General features: G+C 53.5%; 2 protein-coding genes across 6 annotated transcripts in view; one reads left to right on the top strand and one right to left on the bottom strand.

The window, feature by feature from the left end:
- PHOSPHO1 (phosphoethanolamine/phosphocholine phosphatase) lies at positions 1-6,463 on the top strand. Of its 4 annotated transcripts, none has more exons than XM_003786477.3 (3): positions 1-307; positions 3,707-3,818; positions 5,484-6,463. In XM_003786477.3, the coding sequence occupies exon 3, from the start codon at positions 5,491-5,493 to the stop codon at positions 6,364-6,366; it is 876 nt and encodes a 291-aa protein (XP_003786525.1). In that variant the 5' UTR covers positions 1-307; positions 3,707-3,818; positions 5,484-5,490; the 3' UTR covers positions 6,367-6,463. The 4 variants fall into 4 exon arrangements, with proteins under 4 accessions (XP_003786525.1, XP_023366996.1, XP_023366997.1 ...); XM_023511228.1 differs by having other exon boundaries at positions 2-307; positions 5,608-6,463; XM_023511229.1 differs by having other exon boundaries at positions 11-198; positions 5,608-6,463.
- Positions 6,464-7,571: 1,108 nt separating this feature from the next.
- The window catches only part of ABI3 (ABI family member 3), a 12,219-nt gene continuing 4,041 nt past the window's right edge, over positions 7,572-15,749 (bottom strand). Inside the window, exons 2-8 of one of the 2 annotated variants that reach the window (XM_003786476.3) lie at positions 12,444-12,611; positions 11,206-11,382; positions 9,651-9,736; positions 9,358-9,453; positions 8,994-9,151; positions 8,380-8,517; positions 7,572-8,019 (exon numbers count right to left, since the gene is read on the bottom strand). In XM_003786476.3, the coding sequence (XP_003786524.1) occupies positions 7,856-8,019; positions 8,380-8,517; positions 8,994-9,151; positions 9,358-9,453; positions 9,651-9,736; positions 11,206-11,382; positions 12,444-12,611 (987 nt within the window). In that variant the 3' untranslated portion in view covers positions 7,572-7,855. The remainder of the gene's footprint in view (positions 8,020-8,379; positions 8,518-8,993; positions 9,152-9,357; positions 9,454-9,650; positions 9,737-11,205; positions 11,383-12,443; positions 12,612-15,749) is intronic. The other variant, XM_023511226.1, reaches the window with a different exon arrangement.

Here is a 15,749-nt window from a genome sequence, read left to right as displayed (position 1 = left end):
GCCGCAGCGCCGGCCGCCGCTCCGGCTCCGGCTGCCGGGCATTTAAAGGGGACGCGGCGGTGGCCCGGGGGGATGGGGGGCAGGTGGAGGGGACGGCCCAGACGCACATCATCCACAGTCCCTCGGGACTGGAGGGACTCGTGAGCCGGAGCCCAGAAACCCGGGGGTGGATAAGACACCGCGTCCCCTCCAAATCCCGTAAGCACCCCTTGCTCCATCCTGCGCCCAAATACCTCAGCTAGCCCCTGTCCCCATTCCTTACACTGCAAACTCAGCCGGGACAAACCTCTGCCGCCGTCGCCCCCACGTGAGTTCTGGGCTCTGGGAGGTAGGGGAGGGCTGGGGTCCCAGCTCGGGGTGGGGGCTGCGTGGAGTTTGAAGGCGCTCCTCCACGCGCGGGGCAGTGGGAGAGTCCTGGAACAGAAGAGTGAGTCCCCTTCTCTCTCCCAACCCAGGAACGTGGTGATTGGGTATCCCTCCGTCCCTGACTCCGGCAAAACCAAGGGATCGGTGCCCCCTTGCTCCCCGCCACCCACAAGTCCTCTCCCCAAGCTGCTCACCCCCCGCCCGCATTGGAGCAAAAAGCGCCCGCCAGCTGGGGGTGTGCCAGAGTGCCGGCTTTCCAGTCACCTCTAAAAATATCTCTCCCCCCACCCCATCAGCAGCTGCCACCTCCCTGCCCCTGCCCAGTGAGGATCCCCTCCCAGCTTGTCTGCCCAGGCAGGGAGAGCCCAGAGGTGACTCCTAGTTCCAAATGCCTCACTGGCACCAGGGCACCAGGTCATCGCCACCAGGCTATCAGGACTGCTAGCTCACGGCCCAAGGGAGTGTCCAGAGCAATAGGGGAACTCCAGCTGCAGTTTACCCAAGAGACAGAAGAGACTCCCAGTTCTAATCCTCGTTCTGAAGCTGTGTGACTCATAGGATGTTAGCTTGACTTCTCTGGGTGTCCTTTTTTGCTATTTGCTACCGGGGGGTGGTGAGCGAGAAAGGTGGTCAAGCTGGGGTACATGCTGTAGAGGAGAAGGAGAGAATTCCAGCTTAGTTGTTGGGTTTGATTTCTAGTGACTGATAATGATGAGATTTGTTCTTGGACAGAGAGGGCTTGTTACTGTGGTATTTCTGGGGTCCCCATGCCCCCATCCTCATCCTGCACATTTCTGGTGGAAAACTGTTCCGAAACTTTCCTTGGTGTTCCATCCATTCATTAAGAGGAGAACTTCAAACTCAGGACTTATGTCAGTAAGAGGCCTGTTTCCCTCCTACCCCATTCCCACAGATTTAATCTAAGGGCATTTGTGTAAAAGGTGGGTGGAAGAAGGCAGGAATCCAGAGAGGTAGGCACTGCTTTTAGATGGGACTGGAATATGAACTCTCTGACACCGCCTAGAATCCTTTCTCTGCCTGCACTAGCCCGTGGGAGAAGTTCAGAGATACTGGCCCCCTTTTCTCTGAGGGACTCTGGTGACAACAAAAAGATTTGATCACTCAGGACAAAGCTCCCAGAGGTGAGAGACCATTTGAAACATCAGGGGAGCCAGATTCCACCTGGGGATAGGGTTCTTATGGCCCTGTTGGGTGGGCATCACAGCATGGCCTTAATTTCCAGTGGCAGAAACCTGCCAGGCCTGGCTTTCTACTCTGGATACTAAAAGTAACAAGGGCCACTCACCAAACAATAAGTATTTCACTGGGGTGGTGCCTGTGGCTCAAAGGAGTAGGACACTGGCCCCATATGCCAGAGGCGGAGGGTTCAAACCCAGCCCCGGCCTAAAACTGCAAATAATAATAATAAGAAGTATTTAACTTCTTTCCCTAAATGCCTATTATTATTAAATAACAGGAAAATGTAATTGTTTTTACAATGAGAAATTAGAAGTTTTGAGCATAAGGACCAAGAGAAACGTTTTTTCCTTAAAAAATAAAATAAAAGGAAGAGAAAGGAAACAAGGCAAAATACTGAGACCCTTTTCTGTGAGTTGAAAGTTGGTCTTTGGGCTGCTGATGATCCTTTTCTATCTTTGTATCTGCCCCTTGCTTCTCCCACAAAACACGTGCCTGTCCGCGTTTGCTTTTACCATGATAGTGGCATCCCCTGACCTTTCTCCTTTGATATCCCTGGCTGGGGTTTCAACCTGTGGACAGCCAGGATTCTAGAAGGTTGGAACTTCAGGATAGGGAATGGGAAGGGTCATTCTCTTGTCCCTAGTGCCTCCCTCCCTCTATCCCACCTTCTTCTTTCACCCCCTCCCTCTCTTTGCTCACCACTGCCCATCCAGCTTTGACCACCTCTCACCATTCCAGTATTAAAAGTTCTTAGGGAAAAAACAGACCCACATCCCACCCCCACTGAAGGGTTCAATGCCGGTGTGGTCAGGGAGGGGGCACTTCAAGATGGAGAATGGCAAAGTATGCACCCGGCTCCTGAGATGTTCCAGTCCTAGGGGCAACTGCTTCTCCCTACTCTCTTGGGACGGTCAGGGGAGTGTCACCTTGACAAAGTCAGAGGGGGTTGCAGTGTCACCCATTTTCACCACCAGAGGGCAGCAGTCAGCCATATCTTTGCTCCTTTCCTGGTCTGGTCTCCTGGATCTCAATGTCTTTCCCAGCTCTCTCTGGTCTCTCATTCAACCCCAGGGAGAGGGATGGAAGAGTAGGGAAGCACTAGAAGCTATGGGTGATATCTTTTGCAGCTGTCTTGGTAAAGGTCTCAAGAGGCCAAACCCAGTCCCCAAAGCTACCCAGCAAAGTCCAGCAACGATTTCAACCTCTCTTGTCTAACAGCTGGATCTCTGAAAGCACAGATCATCTGAGGGGACCTGGCCAAAGGCCTCGGCCCCCTATCTGTGGTATAGTAAGGCCTAGTCATTTGCCCCTCCCTCCCCCCTTTTGAGACAGAGTCTTACTTTGTCACCCTGGGACTGATTGCCATGGCATCATCACAGCTCACAGCAACCTCAAACTCTTGGGCTCAAGTGCTCCTCTTGCCTCAGCTTCCCAAGAAGCAGGGACTACAGGTGCCTGCCACGATCCCCAGCTAATTTTTCTATTTTAGTAGAGATGGACCACTTTTGCTCAAGCTGGTCTCGAACTCCTTAAGGTCAGGCAATCCACCTGCCTTGGCCTCCCAGAGTGCTAGGATTACAAGCATGAGCCACTATGCCTGGCCTGCACCTTTTCTTTTGAGGGCACAAAGAAGGCAAAGCAGTGGCCAAGTGTTCATCCAGGCTCTGCCCTATGTAAACAACATGGCAAGTTAACCTCTCTGAGCCCTTCTCATTTGCTGAATTCATGGCTCAGAGTGAGAGACTCTGAGTGAAGGTGATTTGTAAACTATGACGTACCATACACATGGAAGGGGCAATGGTCACACTAGGGGATAAAAAACACTAGTCTTAACTCTGAGACCAGGGTTGGAGATCTGTCCCACCACTTATAGTGGGTGATCTTTGGGCAAGTCAGTTAACCTCTCTGGGTCTCCAGTAACATCATCTGAAATCTCTCAGGGTTGTAGGAGATTGTTAAAAGGTTGCCTACCAAGGTGCTTTGTGGTGTGTAAGTGCTGGGCCTAAGTGAGGGGTTGGTTTTACTAAGTTCCTGGGAGTGGTTCTTGGGGCTGAGCAGAAGGGTCACCCTTGGTGGGTATTAGTAGTGGAAGCAAAGCCAGCTGACTGAGCAGCCTCAAACAAACTTTTGTGGTTGTCAGGAGCTTCTGAGGACAACTAAAGGCCAACGGAGTCCCTACAGGTGGTGCCCAAGGTGATGTACTGACAATGAGCGGGTGTTTTCCAGTTTCTGGCCTCCGATGCCTGTCTAGGGTAAGTGGGTCCCCCCAGGTGTCTCCTAAGATGAGCCCTCAGCCCTTCCACCCACCCCTTTTACGCTTGCCCTCACCTCTATTGGGGCATCATCAATCCCTGGAAGCTTCCATCCCAGGTGTGGGGCTCTGATGTTTTACATCCTCAACTCCAAGAATCCTGGGCCACTGAGACTCCCAGTTGGATGTTGGTGAGACCAGAGGGTTACTCTAGGGATGAAGCTGAAGGGACAGTTCTGTTAGGGAGACAGAGAGCCAAGTTCAAGACTCAGCTCTGAAGTGAAGAACTTGGACTTGTTCACGGGTGTGCCAGGCCATAAACGTCCCAGGAATATTTGAGAAGGGGTTAGAAAGAAACCAGAGGAGGAATGGCTCCACCTTTATTTATTGGGATGAGAGGTTGGGAGGGGGAAAGACCACATGGTGGATATCCAGAAGCTGCATGTGACCTGCTCACTTTGCCCCTCTCATGTGAGCACTGTCAGGCAAAGGTGGTGGGGCTTGCTGAGGGCTCCTGCTGACTCCATTTGCTTGCCTTTCTTTGTGCCCTGATACTTCCTCTGTTATCCCTCATCCTCTCCCATACTGCCCCCCACCTTCCCCTCTTCAACATGACCCTGTCCACTTCCTGGAGCCCCCCCCTACTCTGTATCCTGTCCAGCAGTGTGTCTCTAAGATCCCCTAGCGTGACTTCGTCCTAGCCCTGTACCATGTCCCCATTACCTGCTTGCTCCTCTACCTTTTCAGCCACTGCTGCTGTCTCTCCTCTCCCTTACCTGTCTCCCAGGTATATCGTGGCCTGGTGCGGGAGGCTCCCACCTTCCTAAACCCCACTGCTTCTCCTGCTGCCTGCTTGCTTCGGACTCTGGCAGAAACCCCACACGCTGACACGTTCCTCCCAGGGAATTGGCAAGTGATTAGTGATGAGCTGTCAGCACAGGGCCCTAAAAATCTCTGGAGAAGCTGTACCCCACCCCAGTACCCCTGCCCTTGCCCAGAGCTATCTGGCCGGAAGCAGCTCCCAGAGACCCTCCCTGAGTCTGGTGTGGTCAGTCCACCTGCTTTGTTATTCCAAGGGCTAAAATCCAGTTCTCTGGCCTGTGGAGAGGCCCAGGCACCTAAGCCTCTAAGGTTGGCACTTAGCTCACATCCAGGCCTCACTGTTCACATGCCTTGGATGATGCCAAAAAGTCCTCCCCAGAGTGGGCCTCCTTACTGTCTACCTCAATCTCCTGAGCTGTTGGCTCTTCAAGGTGAAAAAGGGGGATGAGGAAGCTATTCCAGTTGGATGAATGGGTGGTTTCCCTTGACCCTGTTAAAGAATGAGGGAGTGGAGAGTTCCTGCTGCCCCTCCCTTTATCCACACCTACAACAGAGGTCATTGTAATTACCTCTCCAAAACAGTAGTCCCCAAACCTCCCCAAAGCGTGATCTTACAAGCTGCTCTTCCTGTCTTTTAAACTAACTCTTATCATAAGATAAGCCCAGATGGGAGTAGCAGAAATAGAGAAGCCCTTCTGGGTTCAGGAGTAGGATGGTCCTCTAGGCATAACCCCCTGCCAGCACAGTTAACTGAGAGGTGCCAAGGGGATAGGCAGGGAAGGCTGGGGAGGGGAAGTGGCATCGGGTGCTCCTCCCGGCTTAATCATCCTTGGGTCCTCCTCAGGTCTTGGATGTGCCAGCACCCCTGGCCGTGGCCCGCTAACCAGCCTCTCCCGGGCCGGCTCCCCCCGCGCCCCCTCTCGCTTGCTCCCTCCTCCTCCTCCTGCTGTTCTCCCCCCTGCTCCCAGGACGGCGGGATGGCCTCGCAGGGCGCGCCTCGCTTCCTCCTGATCTTTGACTTCGATGAGACTATCGTGGACGAAAACAGCGACGACTCAATCGTGCGGGCTGCGCCCGGCCAGCAACTGCCCGAGAGCCTACGTGCCACCTACCGGGAGGGCTTCTACAACGAATACATGCAGCGAGTCTTCAAGTACCTGGGCGAGCAGGGAGTGCGGCCACGGGACCTGCGCGCAGTCTACGAAGCCATCCCCCTGTCGCCGGGCATGGGCGACCTGCTGCAGTTTGTGGCCAAGCAGGGTGCCTGCTTCGAGGTCATTCTCATCTCTGATGCCAACACCTTTGGTGTGGAGAGTGCGCTGCGTGCCTCTGGCCACCACGGCCTGTTCCGCCGTATCCTCAGCAACCCGTCAGGGCCAGACGCGCGGGGACTGCTGACGCTCCGGCCCTTCCACACACACAGCTGTGAGCGCTGTCCCGCCAACATGTGCAAGCACAAGGTGCTCAGCGACTACCTGCGCGAGCGGGCACACGACGGCGTGCACTTCGAGCGCCTCTTCTACGTGGGCGACGGCGCCAACGACTTCTGCCCCATGGGGCTGCTGGCGGGCGGCGACGTGGCCTTCCCGCGCCGGGGCTACCCCATGCACCGCCTCATCCAGGAGGCGCAGAAGGCCGAGCCCAGTTCCTTCCGCGCCAGCGTGGTGCCCTGGGAAACAGCCGCCGATGTGCGCCTCCACCTGCAACAGGTGCTGAAGACGTGCTGAGGACGGTCGCCTGCAGGGGGCGCCCCGGGCGAACGGGCAGGGAAGGGGGCGGGGAGGGGGGAAATGGGAAAGACAAACCTAGTTTTACTACTCCCTTTCCCTTTTCGCTTTGCTATGTCCCTCGGGGACTCTCTGGAATTTCGTCCATTTGGGGGCTGCGGGAGGGGGATTCGAAGCCGTCCCTATCTATGCAGTTAACCCGGTTCGGTTGCCTTCCCCAGTTTAGTTCCACTGCAAACAGTTAAATTCTGGAGTCTGGACCAACGCGGGGTGGTTTTACAAACCATGTCCTTCGAACTGGGAGGAAGGGGCTCCTGGCAGGTGAGAGAAGGAATATCTGCCACTGCTTTACCTGCTGCCCTTGGGCTGCGTGACCTCCCCTCCTCCAGTCTTCTGTAATGGGAACCCAGGATCCTGAAATACTCATGGCCAAAGGAGTCCCTGCCGACTACTCCAGGCCTCCATCTTACTTTACCCATCGTAACCCTCGCTATTTCTGTACTCGCTACACCTTCTTGCCTTCTGCCTTCCCCCACTCCCATTCCTCTAGCTCTCCCAAAGGAAAAAAGCCAGAGGGACCGGCCGCCTCCTGGTGGTGGAACGAGGTAACACACTGTCCAGCTCGGGTCCAGCCAGCCAGGGACCCAGCAGCGTGTGACTCTATCTCCTCGCACCCCAGCCTCGTCTATGCAGCAAGAGACCAGGGACTTCACCAAAGTTGGCCCCATAGGCCGGGCCCTCCGTGCCCCCCCCCACGTATGGAACACAAAGCCATGATGTTTTTAAGCAGAACCAGCACACGCAAGCTCCTCTTCCCTCTGGTGTTTTAGAACTATAAAGGAGGTGAAGGGGGAAGAGATGACTGAGATCTCTCGCGCCGTAGTCTTGGGGTGAAAGGTTGCCCACTGCTCTCAGAGAACCCTATTTAAGTCAGGGATATTGGCTCCACTCTTGGACAAGTGCCCAACTTGAAAAACTAATACTGAACACAACCACACAACAAGCGATCGACAAGAGACCAGGTTGCAGTCAATGACTGCAGAGGTGTCTGAGCTCTAATGCAGGTGACAGTGGCACTTAATTCTGAGGAAATGGGAGAGATACTGCTAAATGTGAAATGGGGGTCTGTAATCAGAAAGATCCTTAGAACTGGGATGCCATTCAATCCCTCTTCTCCCTTGCCCCCTCTCCCTGTGGGGCAGTCATCAAGAGGTCATCAGTTTTATTCAAAGTTGGCGTTTGCAGCTGGAGACTCCCCTGGTATGGAGTAGGGGCTCTCTGTGGACAATCTGCTTGGGCTCCAGTTCTTTCCCCTCTGCATCAGGTCTCTGGGTATCTCCTCTCTCTCCCTAGGACCCCTTACCTCCATGATGGGGGAAGGGACAGGAAACAGCTCACAGCCCAAGAAGTGGCCAGACTTAGTTCAGCCATGACTGGAGCCGGCTTGGCCTGGGGCTCACCCACTCCCCTGGGTCGGCTGCCCAGGCCATCAGCAGCTGGGCTCCACATAGTTCCCGGGGAAGAATCCAGTCCCCTCTGAGCTGACGCCCTCACACCAGCCGTCGGAGAAGCGTCGGGTGACGCAGATTACAGTGCCCTCAGAGAAGGAGAGCTCGTTGTCCTTCTGGCGAGTGTATGGGTACAGTGTCACCACTGCAGGGCAGGAGGAGAGGGTGCCATGAGATATGCTTCCTGTATCCTTCCCCCATGGGGATGCAGAGGCCCAAACACTGAACTCTAGGGGTCACCTAGGGGAGAAGGCTGCTGAGGAGGACTTCCAAGCCTTCAGGTCCCCTCCTCATTTTAAAGTTAAATACCAGGCCAGCTGCTTTCTTCCCAGTTAGGTTCTAAGCTCAGTACAACGGGAAAAGTGTGTGAGTGTTGTGTGTGTGGGAGGGGTAATGAATTCACACCTTTATAGCGGTAGGGAAAAATGCCTCTTGTGTAGTAGAGTGGGGGTGAGGCTAACCGGAAGGCGGGATTTGGTGCTTTGCAGACCCAGGAGTCAGGTACCTTTCTCCAAGTATATGGCAGGAACCCAGCTGGGCTCATCTGATCCAAAGCCTGGCGGGGGCGGAGGTGGCAGTCCCAATTCATCTCCATCCAGGGGCGGAGGCGGGGGCAGGTCCAGGGGCGGGGGCAACTCTGTGCCTGAGAGAGAAAGCGGAAAGCCTGCGAGTGTGGCGCAGAGACCTCCCCCCGTTAACTCGTCTCCGGAAATTTCGCTGCTGGAGAGAAAATTCCCATCCTCCAGCCCTCACCCCTCCCGGTCCTCCCACAGGGCCTTTAGCGCTTAGCAGGTGTTCAGTAAACACTGAAAGATTGAGGAGTCTAAGTTAGATGCCACGTGTTAGCTGGGTCGTCTTCGAACAAGTCACTTAACCTCTCAGCCTCAGCTGGTTTATCTGTTACACGAGAGCGTACAGATCCTCCTAGTATTAAGTTTAGCGGAGAAAATCGATGAGAAGCTCTGAACACCTCGGATTCCCCTCCCGTCTGTCGGCTCTCCTAAGACCAAGCGTTCACTGAGGCGGGCCGGTTCAGATCCAAGATGGGTGGGGTAGGAGGCACGTCCGGAGGTGAAAAAGCTACCCCCGGGTCAGAAGGGAGGGGGCGGGGCTATTTACCTGGCGGGGGCGGGGACAGCTCCTCCAGCGGAGGGGGCAGCAGGAAGAACTCGTCCGCGGCTGGTGGAGGGGGCGGGACCGTGGATCCGGGGAACTGAGCGGAAGGGGATGCTGCCTGCCCCTTGGACGTGAAGACCCCACCGGGTCCTTCAGTGCTGCTGAAGGCCAGAGACAGCGGGGCTCGGCTCCGTTGCAGGACTTCTTTAACAGCCTCCAAGCCTAAGCTCCGCCCCCGACTCTGCCCTAATTCTGCACCTGTGACTCGAAGTCCTCTCAACCCCTGTAGTCACTCTGACAACCCTCAGGAGGCTCCTCTCAGAAACCACCGCCCGCCCACCCACCCACTTGAACTTGTAAGGCTCACCCTGCCGAGGCGAGGGAAGAGGCGGATGAGGCAGCAGAGAGCTTGCCATCGGGCACCATGGGGAGCTGCACCGGCTCGGGGATCCGCGGGGTTCTCCTGGGGGACAGGAAACAGGGCAAGCAGAGTTTGGGTGAGAGGAGGAGTGGGCGGCTGTCAGAGGAGGAAATTTGGTGCCGGGTATAAACACGGCATAGGAGCACAAGGCGCCGGGGTGGGAGGCGAGGGTGGAAGAGCGGAGTTTCAGGATGGAGCGGGGCAGGGCCAGGCTGATTTGGATCGTGATGAGGCCTCACCCCAGCGTGGTGGAGGCGGGTGTGGCAGGCGCCTTGATGCTCTTTCGAGACAGGGTCCCGGTTCTCGATAGCTGCGTGCTCAGGTCCTGCGAGGGTGCAGGGTGTGGGGCTGGCATCTGGTGGAGGGGGCAATCCCCACTCTCATCCCAGAGAGGAAATGGGGGAGGGAGAACATGGGCACAGCAAGTTCCCCCTTCCTCTTCCCAGGCCCCTCTCCCACCCCTCCCCCAACCCCATCCCCCTCTTGTCATGGCCTGGGCCTTGGACCTCAATTCTGCTGAAGGGCGACAGCCACTTCCTCTGTGTAGCCGCAGCAGCTGAGTGGGCCTATCACCCCCTTCCCTCCCCCGACACCATCTCAAAGCCAGGAAGCCTGGGCCCTGGCTTGGTAGTCCCTAACTTTGAGTAGACCCCAATCCCAGAAGAAGCTGAGGAAGGAGGTGGGCAAAAGAAAGGACACATCACACTTATAAGTGTCCCAGCTGTCATTTTTGCAGACCTGTGGAATTGGCTTTGAGGAGTTCAGGGCAAAGAGGATCAGGACACTTGGAGGGAAGTATACAAATGTCAGGGTGTAAACCCAAATGCAAGACGGCACTCTGTTACCAGGGGGTTTGTTTGTCCAAGGCTGAGTACATGGGAAATGATATTCTGTGTTCACTATACTTCACTAGGGACAAGACAAAAGGGACCTGGGCAGAAACACAACAAATTTAAGTTGAAGGTATGGTGGATCATGCCTTTTATCCCAGCATTTTGAGAGGCAGAGGTGAGAGGATCACTTGAAGCCATGAGTTCGTGATCAGCCTCGGTAACATAGCCAGGCACTGTCTCAAAATAAAAAAAATAATAATAATAAAATCAAGTTGGACAATAGAAAGAACTTACTGGTGGGGAGGAAACCTGGTGACTGAAGGGGACAGTGTAGTTTCCCCTTTTGAGGGGACTGGTATGTTAGGGAGATCAAGGGGGTCATTTAGATATGGAGCCCCTGATCTGGAATGTCAGACTGTGCACACAGGAATTGACGAATGGTGTGTGTGTGTGTGTGTATGCCCCCTCCTACCTTGCAGGAGGAGATGGGCTGAGAAGAAAATGCCAGAGTCATGCCCCCCTCTCTCTACCATGTCCCCTTTGTGTGATTGTATTGCTGCCTCTTTCTACCAAGAGCAATTCTGGGGTGACTTCTCAAGTGCAGTGACCTCAAACCCCAGACAGAGGAAGTTGCTGTTTTCATGTGGCTAAGGAGCCATTCTCATGCACACCCCCTGACAGTCTCCCTTCCCCCTCTTCCCCTTCCCACACAGCCAGCACCACAGGGACTGGGTGTGGGCTCAGGATCTCACACTCAGCAGGTCATCTGAGTACAGGGTAAAGACCAGTTATGGAGGGAGGGGGTCATAGAGGGATTATCAAATTGGAGGAGAAGGGGTCCACATAATGGTTTTCGGGAGTGAGGAAAGAAAGGGGCTGTAAGTTGAACTAGGAAGAGAGAAAGGGTCCACAAGGCCAGAGAGGATGGGTTGTTGGGAAAGAGCAGAGCCCCTCTCTCTACCTTGATGCCATGGCCAATGTTATCCAGGCAGCCAAAGTTGAGGGGCTTCCTGTAATAGGGTGTGAGTGGGGGCAGACTCTCAGGGCCGATGATCTTCTGGCCAGGGGGCAGCCGCTGAAGAGTGGCTAAGGTGCCAATCTCCCTTCGGGCCACCTTCTCCATATGTATGTTCACCATCTGCATGACAAGGTTTGAGGTGACAGTGGATGGTCTGTGTCCAGCACCCTTCCCCCTGAGGGAGGAAGAGTTTAGGGTCTCTGGAGTGGGGCGGGGACCATGGGAGTCAGTGAGGCCCAGACAAAGAGTAAGTTTTGTCTGCAAGGCCCCCCAGCGATTGGGAAAGGAGCAGTAGGGAGAGGATGGAGCCACTTCGGAGCAACTTCCTGGTGCAATCAAATGAGATGTTATTATTAGCTGAGCAGGAACAGGAGGAAAGAGAAAACACAACATCCCTAGGGATACTGGGAAGAGACAAGCACCAGGCTGGCTCAGGAGCAGAGTAGGGGGTGATATAAAGTGGCAGGGAATTGAGGCTGGATCAGCTCTCCCCTTTGGGGGACAAATAAGTGAACTGACTTCCTCTTGGAGTGTTCCGTGGAGGAAGAAACCCACAGCACTGAGAGGGTGGGAACTGGTCTGCTGGGGTGAGAGGAAAAGACACGCCCCATGCGCTGAACATGTGGGTGATGCGCAGACCAGGCCGAGTGTGTAGCTGCATCTGTTCACGGGCTGTGTGGGGCAATTCCTCGGTCAAGGATCCAGGAAGGAAGAAGGAGGGTGTGTATGCTACAATAGGGTGTGCTGGAGGGGTGTTACTGTGGTGCTGGCGGTGCTTCCAGGGCAAAAGATGGCCTCACCAAGCAAGTACCCTGAGTCTAGAACATTCATTAAGTCACCACTTGTATTTAGATACAGTCAGGGTTCATCTACTTCTTTCCTATGCTACATAGCCACTGTAATTGGTAGACATTACCTTCTAATGTCCAGGGTAGAATTCAAAGAAAAGAAAAACTCTGCCTTTAGGGAATTCATAGTGTGATGGGGAAGTAGCAAGGCCCACCACTGAGACACAGCCACAGAGATAAGGAGGCCCCAAAAGTTTGGGAAGTGGCAACCTTCTGCAATCGAGTTGGGCATATAGAGGAAAGCAGGAAGGAATTTAATTTTTGCTGCAGAACATTTCTGAGTGGGGCTAAAGAGTTGTAGCCTGATGCAAGATGCCTTCCCACATCCCTTACCTGGTCCAGCGTGCTTACACGGGCCTCCACCTGCCTCAGGGCCGCTCCCTGCAGGTCCAACATGCGCAGAGTGTGCCCAGCCAGGTTGCCCACCTGGTAGGCCACACTGGCCAGTGCCTGGGTGGTGAAAGCCATGGTCTCCTCCAGTGCCTTCCTCTTGTCTGTGGCCTGAAATACACACAGCCTTGGCCTGAGGCCAGTACTTTCCATTGGATAGGGTGGGATGGGACAGGATATAGGTGGGAGCTGGATTGAGAGAGAGTGGCTACCCTTAGACATTTGAGGTGGTTTCCATAGAATGATAGTGTAGGCCAGGCATGGTGGCTATTGCCTGTAATCCTAGCACTCTGGGAGACCCCGGCAGGAGGATTGCTTGAGCTCAGGAGTTCAAGACCAGACTGAGCAAGAGCAAGCCCCTGTCTCTACTAAAAATAGAAATATTAGCTGGGTGTCATGTTGAGCGCCTATAGTCCCATCGACTCAGGCGCCTGAGGCAAGTGAGCTATGCTTTGCTGTGAGCTATGATGCCATAGCACTCTACTCAGGGCGTCAGAGTGAGACTCTGGGGGGAAAAAAAAAGATGTAGTAAGAAGGGTTCTCAGGACATTAAATAAAGCAAATATGCAGCCTTGGGGAATCAGAGAAAAGGGAGGAAAAAATACCCCTCCTCGCATAGTCAAGCTGAGGATTGAGTTGAGATAAACTTGCTACCTTCCTTCAGTCACAGGCTGTCCTTTCAGGAGGTAAGGGGTGAATAGTAGAAAGGAAAGAAGAATGCAATGTTGGCTAGAGCAGACATTCTTTTTCTTTTTTCTTTTCTTTTTCTTTTTCTTTTTTTTTTTTTTTTGAGAGACAGAGTCTCAAGCTGTCACCCTGGGTAGAGCGCCATAGCGTCACAGGTCACAGCAACCACAAACTCTTGAGCTTAAGCGATTCTCTTGCCTCAGCCTCCTGGTAGCTGGGACTACAGGTGCCCACCACAACGCCTGGTTATTTTTTGGTTGCAGTTGTCATTGCTGTTTAGCAGGCCTGGGCCAGGTTCCAACCTGCCACCCTTGGTGTATGTAGCCAGCACCCTGCCAACTGAGCTATGGGCACCGCCAGAGCAGACATTCTTAAACTTACAAAACAAACCAGCCAACTTTAGTCCCCAACCTCAGACCCTCCAACCCTAAGAGCGAGGCCAATGAATGTGTGCTTTAAAGGTTCTCCAGTGACTCTTGTGTTCCTTGTTTAGCTCCAGTCTGCAGGTTGGTATTTGGTAACTCAGATAACTAAAGTAAGGCCCAGAACAGAGGAACTTCATTCATTCTATCTAATCTAATAGCTTTCCAGGATACCGAGAATATACTACAAGCTTCTAACCATGGCTTAGGTACAGCCCCTCGGGTCTAGCACCTGCCTTCTTCTTCACCCTCAATCCCTACCACTCTCCCTCTTTATTTCATCCCTCCAGCCTCGGTGGCCATTGGGTTTTTATTCCCAAGCAAGCTAGATTATGTCTACTTCAGGGCCTTTGTACTTGCTGTACTTACATTTATTTATTTACTTATTTAGAGACAGGGTCTCACTCTGTTGCCCAGGCTAGAGTGCTGTGGCATCATCACAGCTCACAGCAACCCCAAACTCCTGGGCTCAGGAGATCCTCCTGCCACACTGAACTTCCTTTTAGCAGGTCTCTTTAGCAGGTCTTAGCTCCTCAGAGATACCTTCCCTCACCATCCTAGCTTCGATTTCCCCCAGCTCACGGCATCGTGGCCTCTTTCACATTTATCCTCTTCTCTTTTCTTCATGACATTTAGCACGACCAAACTTGCCTATTTGCATTTTTATCTATTCCCCATTCCCCGCTCTGCTAAAATGGAAGTGCCATGAGAGCAGAGAGCTTGTCTCTTTCATACTTTATCCTATCCTGGAGTATACTGCCCAACACACACAAGGTACTTCATAAATATGCACTTGTGAGTTAATTAGAAGATCAAATAGGAACCAAAACATCAACTGGGCATGTTCCTACTGCATGCCAGGCACTGTGCCAGGCTCCAGACAGGGTCACACTGCCAGTCAATGGTGGAGGGGTGAGTGGTGAAAACAAGAGTTTTTTGTTTGTTTGAGACAGACTCTTACTTTGTCACCCTTGGTAGAGTGCCGTGGTGTCATACCTCACAGCAACCTCAAACTCTTGGGCTCAAGGGATTCTCCTGCCTCAGGTGCCCACCACAACGCCTGGCTATCTTTAGAGATGGGTGTCTCACTCTTGCTCAGGCTGGTCTCAAACCATGAGCTCAGGCAATCTACCTGCCTCGGCCTCCCAGAGTGCTAGAATTACAGGGTTAGCCACTGCACCTGGCCCAAAACAAGAGTATTTTTTCAGGCTCGGCGCCTATAGCTCAGCGGCTAGGGCACTAGCCACATACACCAGAGCTGGAGGGTTCAAATCCAGCCTAGTCTGCAAAACAACAATGACAACAACAAGAAAAAATAGCCAGGCATTGTGGCAGGCGCCTGTCGTCCCACCTACTTGTCATCCTAAGCCTGTCATTGCTTAAGCCCAGGAGTTTGAGGTTGTGGTGAGCTGTGATGCCACGGCACTCTACCCAAGGCGACAGCTTGAGACGCTGTCTCAAAAAGGAAAAAGAAAGAGTTTTTTTCAGTACCAGATCAGACTGTGGGGGCTGGGTCAAAACTTCTCTGGTCTTTTGGTTCCCCAGGCAGCTTCCTCATTCCCAGTCGGGTCATGGAGTTTGCTATACTCTAGGCTATACTCTTCTCAGGAGGCAGGGGATGAATAATCAAGGCTACACACTGAGGTCCCCTTACTTGGGCCCTGGAGTGCCTCTCAAGTCCCATCACTGGACAGCAGACCTAGAAATGATCAGAGCAGGGTCCTGAAAGAGTCCTGGGTGCCTCCAATGTAGCCTGAACCCAAGCCTTCTAGGAAGCCCCTGCTGTGTTTCTCCCCTCCTGGCCTTTTTGTTCCAATGGCAGAAAGTGATGCTCATTTGCATGCCAATTTGCATCTCATCAGCATATGTAATCAAAATTCCATCTTATCCATGTGTCACCGAGAGCCTGGAGTAGGGAAAGAAATCACCCCAGGATACTAAAACCAGAAAGGATAATTTAAGACCTCCCTTTAATAAGGGAAGAAACAAGCCCAGAACACAGCAGTGACTCCTCTTCCATCTCCACCCAGATTTCTTAGCTTGCCTCTAGTCCTATACGATCCCCTCTAGGGACTGACATGTGCAATTGTCAACCAAAATAGGAAAAGAAAGTATCTGCTTGGGCCCAGCTCCCGGCACC

This window comes from Otolemur garnettii, unplaced genomic scaffold (assembly GCF_000181295.1).
Source record: "Otolemur garnettii isolate 467f Iridium unplaced genomic scaffold, OtoGar3 scaffold00018, whole genome shotgun sequence".
Classification (NCBI taxonomy): Eukaryota; Metazoa; Chordata; class Mammalia; order Primates; family Galagidae; genus Otolemur; species Otolemur garnettii.
Note: the sequence above shows the minus strand (reverse complement) of the source record. Positions and strands in the feature narration are given on the sequence as shown.